The sequence below is a fragment of the Protopterus annectens genome, chromosome 2.part1 (genome assembly GCF_019279795.1).
Source record: "Protopterus annectens isolate FY-2018-M chromosome 2.part1, PAN1.0, whole genome shotgun sequence".
In the NCBI taxonomy this organism is placed as follows: Eukaryota; Metazoa; Chordata; order Ceratodontiformes; family Protopteridae; genus Protopterus; species Protopterus annectens.
This window is the reverse complement of record NC_056729.1, coordinates 776,686,655-776,699,637: the sequence shown is the minus strand read 5'-3', so window position 1 is coordinate 776,699,637 and position 12,983 is coordinate 776,686,655. Positions and strand designations below refer to the sequence as shown.

Sequence of the window (12,983 nt, the reverse complement as noted above, 5' to 3'; positions counted from 1 at the left end):
TGATAGGAACATGAAGGTAAGCCTCCTTGAGATCCAGAGTCACCATCCAGTGATCTGAACTTGGGAATGTCCAGATATGTGTTGAGGATAGATAATTTGGTACTAGAAACAGGCGAGAATAAAAGCCTCTAGTCTTTGCTGAGGAGGAAATAAAACTTGTAACCCTGGTGTATGATATCCAATACCCATTTGTCCTGGGTAATCAACATCCAATTTTCCTTGAAGAGTGCTAACCTTCCTCCCAAAGGTGCTGCCAGGCAGGAACGATCTCGCAGCTGAAATGTTCTAGGCCTGAAAGAACTCTGAGCTCTGCCCCTACCACGCCTAGATCTACGATACGCCCACCCTTAGCAGGCCAATTCCTACTAAACCTGAACTTGCAAAAATCTTTCACACCCTGCATAGACTTAGCCTTGTCTTCCATTTTCTTCAAGACTGACTCCACAGGTGAACCAAACAACACATCAGACTGCAAAGGAGCATCCAAAATCCTTGTCTTAACATGGTCAGATAAATTCTGATCCTTCAGCCAGGCGTGCCTGCGAAGAACTGAGCCAGTGGCAGCCACCCTGCACAGCATCAAAACCACACTGTAATGAATGCTTACCCACCTGTTCAGAGACATGCACCAAATCTTGTAATTCTTTACACTCAATGCCTTCTTGAGAAAGAAGAAAGTTTTGATATTTCAACATATGAATCTAGAGGAACGATTTTTACAACCGAGACTCTTATAAAGATATTTATGAGCCTCAGGCACCCTGTAATACCTATCCGGTTTAACAGGAGCAGGAGGAAGAGAATCAGGATTAAGAGAAGCCTCTGCAAACACATCTTCCACAACATCCAGAACAGGAGGTATAGCCAAGGGCCTATGCTGGGAGTAACAAAAACTCCCTAAGCCTTTTCCTAGAATCAGAGAAGTCCTGACCTTCCCACTTAAAATGTTCCCTCATAGAATGAAGTGTCTCTGAAAAAGAAAAATCCTCTGGAGGAGAAGCAGAAGGAGTGGAATCATCTGCATCAGAATCAGAATAAGTACTCCTGCAAGTCTTCAGCTGAAGACTCTGAAACATCAGCCTGCTCAAAACTTCCCAACTCTGGCTCCACCCTAGGCCTCTTATCAGGAGGGGCAAGGAACCTCTAATCAGAGTAATCAAATCTAGGCACAGACCCTGCTGCTGGCCTGCCTCTGGGATAAGCCTTGGAAACAGAAGTAGAAGGCCTAACCACCCTAGGAAGGGAGGGGAGTACAGTAACCCACCTCCTGCAAAATCAAAGTCTCCCCTGAGACTCCAGAGAGGTTCCACTGACCTCTCTAGAAACCGCGCCCTGAACGGACTGACTCATCTAGAAGCGGCGAATCCGATCCCGGCATATTATAATTGCACCGCTTCCCAAAGACCAGCCTAGCACAATCTAACTTATTGAACCTAGCACAAAACGACAACCAACAACGTCGTGCTCAGGCCCCAAACAAGGAATACACAAAGAATGATAATCCCTATGCGTATCTGTTTAATACAGTTATTCACTTTTCTGACATCCGGCAAAACACTGAGGCAAGAAAAGGGCCGGATCGCGCTTTTGTACCCTGACGTCCTGATGTCAGTTTGGACTACCCATATGTAAGGACTGCAGCAATGTGAGATGAAGAACATCCCTACTTTTCCAAATGGAAGGGGTTTTCTGTTAGGTATCTTTCTCATAACCTGGATCCAATCTTTGTGCATGTTCTTTAGTTCTCTATTATCTGTGTGAACTGCTCAGAGATGGGTTCACTTATTCTTCTGTTAAGGCCCACTTATCAGCCAACTTCACTGCCCCACCCCCTAAACGGCCCATCTCAATACCTGAAGATTGCCAAATTCTGGTAATAATGGCCACACAGGTAAAAAATGCACTCTCCAAAGCTAAGAATACAGCATCCATGGGACTAGATGACATCCCGGGCTGTGTACTACATGAACTACAAAATGAACTGGCACCTCACCTAAGTGTCAGGTTTAATCATACCCTCACCTCAGGCTTCGTGCCCACTGAGTAGCGCACAGCTACAGTTAACTCACTCCACAAGGGGGGATCCACTTTGAATCTCGGGAACTACCGCCCCATTAGTCCGACGAGCCTGATCTGCAAGGCCATGGAATGTATTATCATGGAACTTATAAACAAAGAGATTGGCAACCTTCAAACACTGGACCCCACCCAGTTTGGGTTCGTGAAGGGACGATCTTGTCTCCTGAACCTGACTGACTTCTTCGAATCAGTCTCCAGAGCCGTGGACGAGGGTAAGGCAGTCCCACACAGCCTATCGGGACTTCGCCAAGGCCTTTGACACCATCCCCCACTCTGGAATCATAGATAAACTTACTAAGCTGGGCATTAATCCCTACATCACTCGAAGGGTTGCCAAAAGGCTTACTGACAGAACCCACACTGTAAAAGTAGCTGACTCCAAATCCAGCTCCAGACAAGTGGAGTACCTCAGGGTTCAAGTCCTGGGACCGCTCTTGTTTGGCATCTACTTCTCTGAAGTACAGGCCAACACTAAGGGACTCTGGTTAACAAAGTTCACAAATGACTGCAAACTGGGAGCCATTATTGAATCCCCAAATTATGTGGATACTGTACAAAAGGGCCTTACAGAAACAGATGCTTGGTGCCAGAGCCATGGGCTCAAGCTCAATCCCAAGAAAAGTATAGTTATCCCCTTTGGGAAAAAATATGTACCCATGAATTACCAACATAGGTGGCAGTACACTTAAAGTGTGATAAGAGATTTAGGGACACAGGTGGACAGTGTCTCACCTTCGATAACCACATCGCCACAACAGTCTGGAAAACCTTCTATGTAACACACCTCATCACTAAAGGCTTTTCATCCAGAAAAATGGAGGTCATTGTCCCACTGTACTCATCCCTCATTAGACCCATTATAGAATAAAATGCCCCATTTGGTATGTACCTCTCAAGATATCTGCAACAATTGGAAAGGCCCCAGAAATACCTCACTAAAAGAATCACAGGCCTAAAGCAGATGCCCTATGCTGACTGCCTTAAACTCCATGTCGCATATCGTCTACTTAGAGGCGATCTCTGCTTAACATACAAGGCCATGTCAAACCCAGAGCTGTTGGACATGCTACACTTCAAGAAATCCCAATCCCCTCAGAGCCACACGCTCCAGGGATCTAAGCCTTATCATAATAAACAAAACATGCTGAAGGGATAGGTTCCTGACCCAGAGACTCCCCAGACTCTGGTAGAGACTGCACATACATGTCAGAGCGCCTCTTTGGCTCTCTCCAAAAGGAGTCAAGAAGAGGCAGGCTAGCAAGTACGGTAGGTGCACAGGCCAAACAAACCTGGTAAACATGAACAAAAAAAGCCAGCACCTTGGAAGAATGAAGCATCCACGTTTATTGGAGCCAGACCGGTTTCAGCATAAAGCTTTCATCAGTGGTACATCTCAGATAGCAGTTCAAACCCTGCAATAAATACCTGACCCAATTAAATGTCCATGACATCATTTCCTGTTCAAAATGAAACAAAGTTGTTGTGATACCAAAACCTAGGCACAAAAATTCATATTCAACCTCATAAAAAGTTAATAGAACCTATAATGCACTTGTACTTGTGATTAATAAGTACCATATATAATTCACTGTTAGAAAATTATGATGCTCTATGCACCATGTATTAAAAAGGTACATTACATACCACAACCTCGGGGGAGTAATCCCTCCACAACTGACACCGAATTCACATACATTAGTGATTCCCCTGATTCCAAGAGGGGCCGTGGTCCTGAATACCCTTTAAGGGTAGGAGGCACAGGGGTGGATGTAAACATAGGGTAAAAACCATAGAGGATCTTTTCCAATCAATAGTGAAATAAATCCTGAATGTTCAAATGTGCATAACATTTCCAAACATGTTTTAACATCTGAAGAGGAAACATTGTTAAATAAAGGTCTTGGTTTTATCCCGTTTTTTTTTTTTTTTTGTGGATGAAAGCATTTTTGTATCTGACATTATCTTTTTGTAGAAAGATTAATCTTAAATTGTTTTTTGGCCAACAGGATCAATCTCAAAGATCTACTGAATTTAGATTTCACAAATCTAACTTCAGTTCACCCATGGACAAACATGTTGCAATTTTCCAACAAGCAGTGATTAAGGATTGCGGTGGTGGTGCTGCGGTAGCGTTGTCGCCTCATAGCAAGACGTTGTCCCGTTCGATTCTCAGCTAGAGCGTCTTCTGTGTGGAGGCATACGTGAATGGGGCGTGCCTTTGTTGAAGGTTGTGCGTCAGGGCTAGTAACCCAGTATGCAAAAATCCACTACCAATCATTAGCGGACCTGAGTTCCGCTGTGGCGACCCCTAACCGGGAAAAGCCGAAAGACACAAAAATTACCATCTAGGCTCCCTCAATATTATCAGACATAATTTAACAAAGACAGAAGAAAAGGCTCTAATGGATCTTAGGGCTAACACCGACATTTCCATTCTTCCAGCAGATAAGGGTGGGGCGGTGGTGGTCATGGATTCCAGTTATTACTGGGCTGAGGGAAGTAGACAATTGTCTAACCTCAGCATTATATGAACATGCCCACAGACCCAACTCCAAACTTCAAAAAGGAAATCGACAATTTTTTACAGGAAGCAGTTGAGGAGGGAATTATCAGTGTCAAAACCAAACAACTAATAGACAATGATCCTGGAAAACAATATTTGTATTTACTGCCCAAAATTCACAAATCTTTAAACACACCACCAGGCAGACCTATTGTTTCGGGCATATGCTCCCTCACAGAGCCTTTGTCGGCATTCTTGACTGAAAATTTGAAACCACTTTTACCATATATCAGAGCCAGATTAAAAGACACTACAGAATTCTTACAAATTGTTTGAGTCTCAACTGGAACTGCATTGGTTGATGTGTACCCTGGATGTCAAATCACTCTACACCAGTATCCCACACTGGGCTGGATTAACAGCATTAGAATTTTGGTTAAACAAGATTAACATCTACAGCCCGGGTTTCAACACACTGCTCATTTGTATGGCCGAGCATGTCCTTACTAAAAATGTCTTCTATTTTCAACATGAGTGCTACTGGCAAATTCAAGGTACAGCAATGGCGGCATCTATACATGGGATATGTAAAGGAGCATATCATATACAATGAATTACACAATTTGTATATGCCTGACAGACATATGGAGACATCTGGACGACTGTTGGCTTGTATGGAAAGGGGGCAGTGAATATCTGGAGGAATTCATTGAATATCTCAACAGAAATAAATGGGGGGCTGAATTTACCGTCAGTCATCACCCTAATGAGATCCACTTTCTGGATGTTCATCTACAGTGTCAAGCAGGCAACACGTTACGTACTACTGTTTTCCAGAAATATCCACAATACAACAGCCTGTTACATGCCACCAGTCTCCACCCCAAACATACTATTAACAACATTCCAAAATCTCAGCTCCTGCGTTTGAAGAGAATCTGCTCTTCACAGCAGGATCTCACACATTCCCATCATGATTTGGCCAATAAATTTTTAGCTAGGGGATATGGCAAACAGAATGTCAACTTGACAATGCAATGGGCAAAAAATCAATTCAGGGACACCCTATTAGAATATAAACATCACCCCAGGAAGGATAACAAGGACACCTTGAGGTTGGTCACTACATTTGGCAGAAATACAGCACATCTTGTTGATATCATTGATAAACATTGGAATATTTTGAAGACAAACACACAATTGGATGACATCTTGGGGGATAAATGCTTAATTTCTTATAGGCAGGGAAAAATTTTGGGTTCCCATTTTTCTCACTACAAAAAATTATGCATTAGGATGCAACACATCACCAAACCACTCTTACAGGGGAGAAATTGGTTGGTTCTTACCCTTGTGGATATTGTACATTTTGTAAACATGTTTTCAAAACCAAAACTTTTACCAGCAAAAATACTGGACGATTGTATAACATCAACTGCTTAGCCAGCTGTGGAACAGACTGGGTCATATATTTGGCTACTTGCACTTGTCAAGCTTTTTATGTGGGCCAAACTTCTAGACAATTCAGATTTCGAATGTCAGAATATTTAGGGGACATTAGGAATGCCAGAGCCACCAACGCTCTCTACAGACATTCACTGATTAACCATACAGCAAAATTCTTTTTTACAGTCATTGACAACATGTCAGGCAATAGATCCTTTAAAACAGGGTGGCATAATATATTAAACATGAAGGAAAGGAAATGGATTGTAAAACTGGGTGGTCTTTTTCCACATGGATTAAATGATAAATTATAATAATTTTCCCTTCCCATCATGTGTTGGATACCACTAGGCTGGACTTAATACATGGTGCATACAGCACCATAATTTTCTAACAGTGAATTATATATGGTACTTATCAATCACAAGTACAAGTGCATTATAGGTTCTATTAACTTTTTATGTGGTTGAATATGATTTTTTGTGCCTAGGTTTTGGTATCAACAACTTTTGTTTTATTTTGAACAGGAAATGATGTCATGGACATTTAATTGGGTCAGGTATTTATTGCAGGGTTTGAACTGCTATCAAAGATGTACCACTGATGAAAGCTTTATGCTGAAACCAGTCTGGGTCCAATAAATGTGGATGCTTCATTCTTCCAAGGTGCTGGCTTTTTTTGTTCATCTCTCCAAAAGTAACCTTGATGATTGGATGGGAGAAAGGAAATTCACCCCAGGGATCACGTCAGTCGCCCTGCTAGGCAGGGGTCCAGGGAAGTAAATACACCCCGGGGATCACTTCTGTGTTTCTGCTGGACAGTGGCACAGGAAAATAACTTTCTTGGGTGGCGTAAGCTATGGTACCTTGCTGGCTAGGCTTACGTAGGTCCTTGGGCAGATAGCTAGTACCTACCTATGAACCTATGTGTGGGAAGAAATAGCCAGGGAATTGTTATGGCTAGGCTTGTGTAGGCCCTAGGGCCGACAGCCTAGTACCAACCTATGAACCTATCTTAGCTCGTCTGCCTTTATCAAATCCTTTAGCTTTTAGATTTGAAGCAAAAATTTCTTAAAGGCATCCCTTCACATCAGGTCTCCCAAGAAGCCTGCTAGTCTTCCCTGGAACTTAATTTTGGATTAAAAAAATTGACCCAGGCTCCTTTTGAACCTGTTGCTTCAGCTTCCTTACAGCATTGTTCTTGGAAGACTACTTGTGTTAGCCCTTACTTCTGTCTTGCCCTCCTTTTTTAGTGTTCCATAAGGGTAGGGTGTCCCTTTGTACTAATATTTTTATGCCCAAGGTGGTGAATGAGTTGCCTCGTAACCAGTCTGTTCATCTGCCCACTTTTTTCCCTTCTCCACATTCTGTTTGTGCACATCAATGTGTGCAGCACCTTCTCACGGACAACTCCGATTTTATTTGGTTAAGACTAAGACTTTTTGGAAACCTAATCAGCACTTTGTTTCCTATTTTCCTATGTCTTTAGATTTGGCTATGTCTAAAACTATTTCTTCTTGGATTTCTAAAGCCATTTCTTTTTATTTTTTATTCCTTTCATGGTATGAGCCTTCCTTCTATTAAGGTTTATTCTATTGAGCTGTGGCTTTTTTTGGGTGCCTTTTTCAAGGTTTTGGATACTAACTCTATCCTTGAGGCAGCTACCTGGTCTTCTGTGCATATGTTTCCCAAGCACTAAGTTGGGAGTGATTTCCAGAGCTCGACCTGGATTTGCTAGGGTGATTTTCCATGGGTTTCTGAAGAGCTCTGTTGGTCCATCCTCTTCCCTCTCTTCTTCCTGAGCTTTTGCATTCTCCCTTGCATAAAGAATACTGCAATAATGAACTGGAAGGACACAGTACAGTTGTGCAAGATCTGACTAACGGTAGATGTCCTCCCCTTCACTGTTGCAGTATTCACTCCCTGCCTGCTTCCCCCTGGCTCTTTTCTCTTCTGGATAAACAGGTTACCTCTTTTTTCGGGTCCCTATTACGACAGCGAAAGTCCGTTTAAGCGAATCTGTAAACGTCGACACGTATTACACAAACCGGCATTACAGCGAACATCCAAAACCGCAAATTTGGAAATGTCGAATTACCATGGTTGGCCTGCCTGTGGTATAGCTCCATAAGGTAAGTGTGCAATAGTTACGGACCTTAGCGTTAGGGTGCGGGTTAAGGTAAATGCATAGATAGGTAAGGTATATAAGATTTAGTGTAGGGTTAGAAGTAGGGTTTTGTTAAGTGTATGTATGTGGATTATTTATTTTGAGTATATTTTTGTAGGGGAAGTGTGCAGTAATTACAGACCTTAGGGTTAGGGAGGGGTTATGGATAGTGCATAGATAGTTGTGTATGTGGGGTTTAGTGTAGGGTCAGAAGGAGGGTTTGGTTAGTGTATGTATGTGGTTTATTTATTTTGTTTGGGTAGGTAGTATGTAACGGGTGGTGGGGTTGGCCGACTATGACAGTTCGAGATTTAAAATTTCGCAATTTAGTGCGTTCGGTATTCTTGTGGTTCACACAATACGTGTCAGTGTTTTGGTATTTGCTCAAAAGGACTTTAGCTCTGGTAATATAGACACCTTTTTTTCCTTGGACTGGTGTTCGTACTGAGAACTTCCTGAAAAGACTCAATAAGAGTACCCAGAACCTCTTCCCTGACCAGAATCTGCAGAATCCCTCTAGGGCCCTAAAAGATATTCTACAATGGTTCCCACTCAACATCTAGAAGAGACACCTGCAAAGCCTCAAAGGACATGCAAAAGGAAGGATCCATGCCGGCCTCTGAAGGTGTCATGACAGAAGAATCTGAAGTTGACACTGGACAACCTACAGAGCTATCACCCACTTCTACAGATGTCTGTTGGAGGATGAGCAGCCAGAAGAATCTAGCCAAGACTCCTTGACCGCCTTCTTGCTTAACTGTAGTACCTCAAGGTTAACTGATTCAGTCATACTACCGTGAACCAACTGTTTAAGCCACCGGTTATTGAGACAGCTGGCCAGGGAAGACTACCGACTTCTAGGAGTCTAAGAATCTTAGGCACAAATGCCTTACAAATACTACATGAAGCATGGCAGTGGGAAGCACCCAAACAAAAGAGACACTGTTTGTGACTATCCTTCTGGGGAATCTGCCTCCCTCACAGACATCTTCCCTTCTTTGACGACGAACTCCAGGTAATAAAAAAGAAAATAAGACCAACAGTAAGAAAGAAAAAAGATCCCAAAGGAGCATTTATCTGACAACTAGGTACCAGCACAATAAAGGGCGTTCAGACCAACAATCAATGGTGTTCGGACTGGTGGCAAAGAAATTGTTCTGAGTAACTGTGTCCGTATAGGTCACCTTTATTTCCTATATACTATGCAGGGAACATACGTGAGACATAAGACATATACAAGACCTAAAGACATTGGTATACTGGCTGACATAGGGATCTCCTGCCAAAGATAGCCCCAAGGTGAACAATACTGCAACAGTGATATAGCAGGACATCTTGCAGGCATCCACCACCTTATTTATTTTATTTTTTTATTTATTATTTGTTAACTGGGATGGTCTGACTGGACGAGGTCCATTTACAGCGGAGGCCCAGGGAGAAAAGCTCCACTTAATAAACACAAGAATAGTGATATTATACAGAAATGTAAAAAAAAAAAAGTGTTATCATAGCAGTATTTGTGGAACCAGAAAAACAGTAAAAAAAATTCTTATCAGCAATAATTACATATATACACTACTTTTTTTAGTTGTGAAAATAAGGACAGAAATCACAACAAAAATACCTTATGTCAACGGATACCATTTATCAATACCGTGTTTGCTGAGGGTCTGAAGTAGGAGAGAAGGAAAAGGATTGAGGTAGCAGATTTTAGGATTAGGTCTTGTAGAACCTATCAGGGTTCTTAGGAGCCGCAGGTTGAGAATCAGTGTCAGAGAAGCAACAGAGAATGTATCTAATAGAGTGGATAACACAGAAAGGACAGCTGAAGGTTTAGGAGAGTCCATTTTTAACAACCTATAATACCTTTTCTGGACATCCAATAGTTGAGAGCAACTACATTTGAAATGCTCCATCATACACAGGACTGTGTCACCAAAGAAAAGCTCTTCCAAAGGAGAATCAGGATGGACAGATTCCTCCTCCTCAGAACCGTAGTCTAAAGATGAAGGCAACCAAGAGGAATAGGCTAAGGTGTCAGCCTCAGTCTGAATCCCTTTCAGAAGACTCCAGATCCCTAGCCCTTTTAAGGGTAGAGGAATAAGGAGGCTCAGAAAGTAAACCCCCCCTGAGGAAGCTTCAATGCTATCAAGGCATTGAACAAGCCTTGAGTAAAGTCCTGACATTCTATCTGTGGATCCCTGGAGGCTGACAAGACAAGTTTAGTCTTCTGCCTTTTCTTCACTGGGACATCAACTCTGACAAAACATGGAGGTTCAGACCCCTCCCTGGACTCCATGAAGGTACCTGGCATCTCTTCCCCGAGGAGGATCTGATGAATCCCTGTAGGCCCTCAGAACTAATCAGCCTTGGTTCCCCTTCAACATCTGAAGAGAACATTGCAAAACCTAAGAGGGCATTTGAGAACCAGGTTCCATGCCTGCCTATGAGAAGGCCACAGCAGAAGAAACTGATGGCAACAATGGACTACACTTTGAGTTCTCACTCATCTTGACAAAAGTCTGGTGGAGGGTGAAGAGCAGCAGACTCAGGCCTATATTTCTTGGCCTTCTTTTTAAGTGGCGGCTGTACCTTGGGGTGAGCAGATTCTGCCATGGTACTTCGGACCAAAAGCTTTAGACATGAGTTCTCACAGTAAATGGAAAGTGAAGAAAGGTTGCTAAAGAAAGTCTTGGGTACAAAAGCCTGACAGATGGAACACTGATTATGCTCATAAGATGCACCTAAGCAAAACAGGCACCTATTGTGGCTGTGTTTATGGGGAATCTGCCTCCCACACTGACATTTATCTTTCTTGCATGACATGTAACCCACTGAACAATGTAAGAAAAGAACCACAACAGGGTACTTATTTGAAAAATGTAAGCTCGGCATAACCAGCAAAGTGAAGAGTGTTCAGACAGTGATAAGTTAACAGCATTTGGACTGGTGAAAAAGTTCTGAGCTGGTAGTGCACATACATCACACCTTCATGCCCTCTGCTTGCACAGGGAGCATATGTCTTATGTACAACACTCCCTATGCAAAAAAGGCTTTGGTATAGTGACCAGACGTTGGGCTATCCTTAGCAAGAGATCCCAGAGGTGATGGATACTGCAACAGTGATATGGAAAAACATCATCAGTATACAAAAATAAACGCAGTACCTTTACAAGTCTTGCTAATAGTCTCAGAAGTTTGACAAAAACAGGAAGAGTTGACCATTTTTGTTAACTCGCACACTTTCTTGGAAACTATCTACTTAAGTTAACACAATAGTAGAATTATTGGGTTTAGGGAAGCTCTCCTTTCCTCAAGGCAGCAATCAGACTTCACATTTAGAGATTTGGGGAAATGGGCACTGCTAGGTGACTTGCCTACCTGCAACAACACTGGTGGTTGTAGATTCAGTGAATGTGGATTTAAGTACTACCCTCAAATCCATATTTAGGTGCTGAACCTCTAAGACTATTGTAATGTTGACATTAAGAAGACAGCATTAAAATAATTTCAGAATAGTGAAGATTTCGGCATGACCCTTGTAAGGTAGACATTTTACAATATGTACAATAAATTATACAGTTAATCAACAATTACTTAGACTGATGTAGCAAAGTCATTATATCCATTTTTTTTTTTTTTTACCTGAATAGCTTCTCCACCAATGGCAAGGACTCTATTCCAAGTGGCTGCCTATAGCCTAGCTGGTCCAATCTTTTTCGAAGGTTGATAAATTTTCTCTCTGCAGTACTAGTCATAGTGAATACTGTGCCAGCAGCAGTCCTAGCACTGGCAGTTAAACTCCTGTTGATAACAAAAAAGGCTTTAACTTATAAGATGCAGCTCTCGTTTTTTAAGCAAATTTGCCCAAATGTCAACAGTTGATACAGTTATATTTTACACTGCAGAACAGTTTTATAAACACACATTTTTAAAGTTATTTCTCAGACCATGACAAAGAATTAGATTCATATCTCTAGGGCTGCCTCCACATCCTAAGCCACAATCCTAACAAGCAGTCCACTAAAATTCTAGTAATACCCAAACCAAACACAAAGAACTGAAAACATCATCTTGCCAATCAGCTATATATTAGGAAATAAGCTTACCTTCTTTGTGATGCTTATCTCTACATATCTGGTATAGTCACACCATTCTCTGATGCATTCTTACACAGTCTCCATTAGTTTGTATCAACCAGATGCAAACGAAACTAAGACCCTTCTAGTTTTACTGTTTTTATGCATTGGTTACAAAGAAACATTGAAGGACAGCAACTAAGGTTCACTCTCACCATACAGATATTAAGATCCCATACAAAAGAACATTGTGCTGTAAAATGATGAATACATGCATTTAAGCAAACACTTTTCCAAAGAAAGTGCATAAAAAAGTACAAATTATGACTGAATTTTAAAAAGAGGGGGTAGAATTTACTGGAGAAAACTGGCAAAGAACTTAAGGTATTTGGAACAAATCACTATAGGAAGAAAGTTAAGGGAGTAGGATGAGGCCAAGAATAACTTTTGAACTGCAGGTGAAAGACTGCCTTCCCTACCAGGGATTTATATCACAGCACTGGCAAAAAGAAAGGGAAAGGGTAGTCGAACAAAAAACCTACTCTGGCAGAGATTTTAGTAGAGTATGAAACGGAAGCTGCTGTTAAAAAGGGATAATTAGTAGGACATATAAAATATTGCATGATGACTATAACAATCAATCAGAGGAGGTCAAAAAAGACTGGGAAGAGAAACTGGAAAAAAATTACAAGGGAACAATAGGAGGATAT

General features: G+C 41.8%; 1 protein-coding gene across 1 annotated transcript in view; it reads right to left on the bottom strand.

Annotated features, from left to right (window-relative positions):
* Window positions 1-11,994, bottom strand: part of CEP135 (centrosomal protein 135) — a 2,183,066-nt gene extending 2,171,072 nt beyond the window's left edge. The window contains 1 exon segment of the mRNA XM_044062480.1: window positions 11,840-11,994. Coding sequence (XP_043918415.1) covers window positions 11,840-11,952 — 113 coding nt within the window. The 5' untranslated portion in view covers window positions 11,953-11,994.
* Window positions 11,995-12,983: the final 989 nt, after the last annotated feature.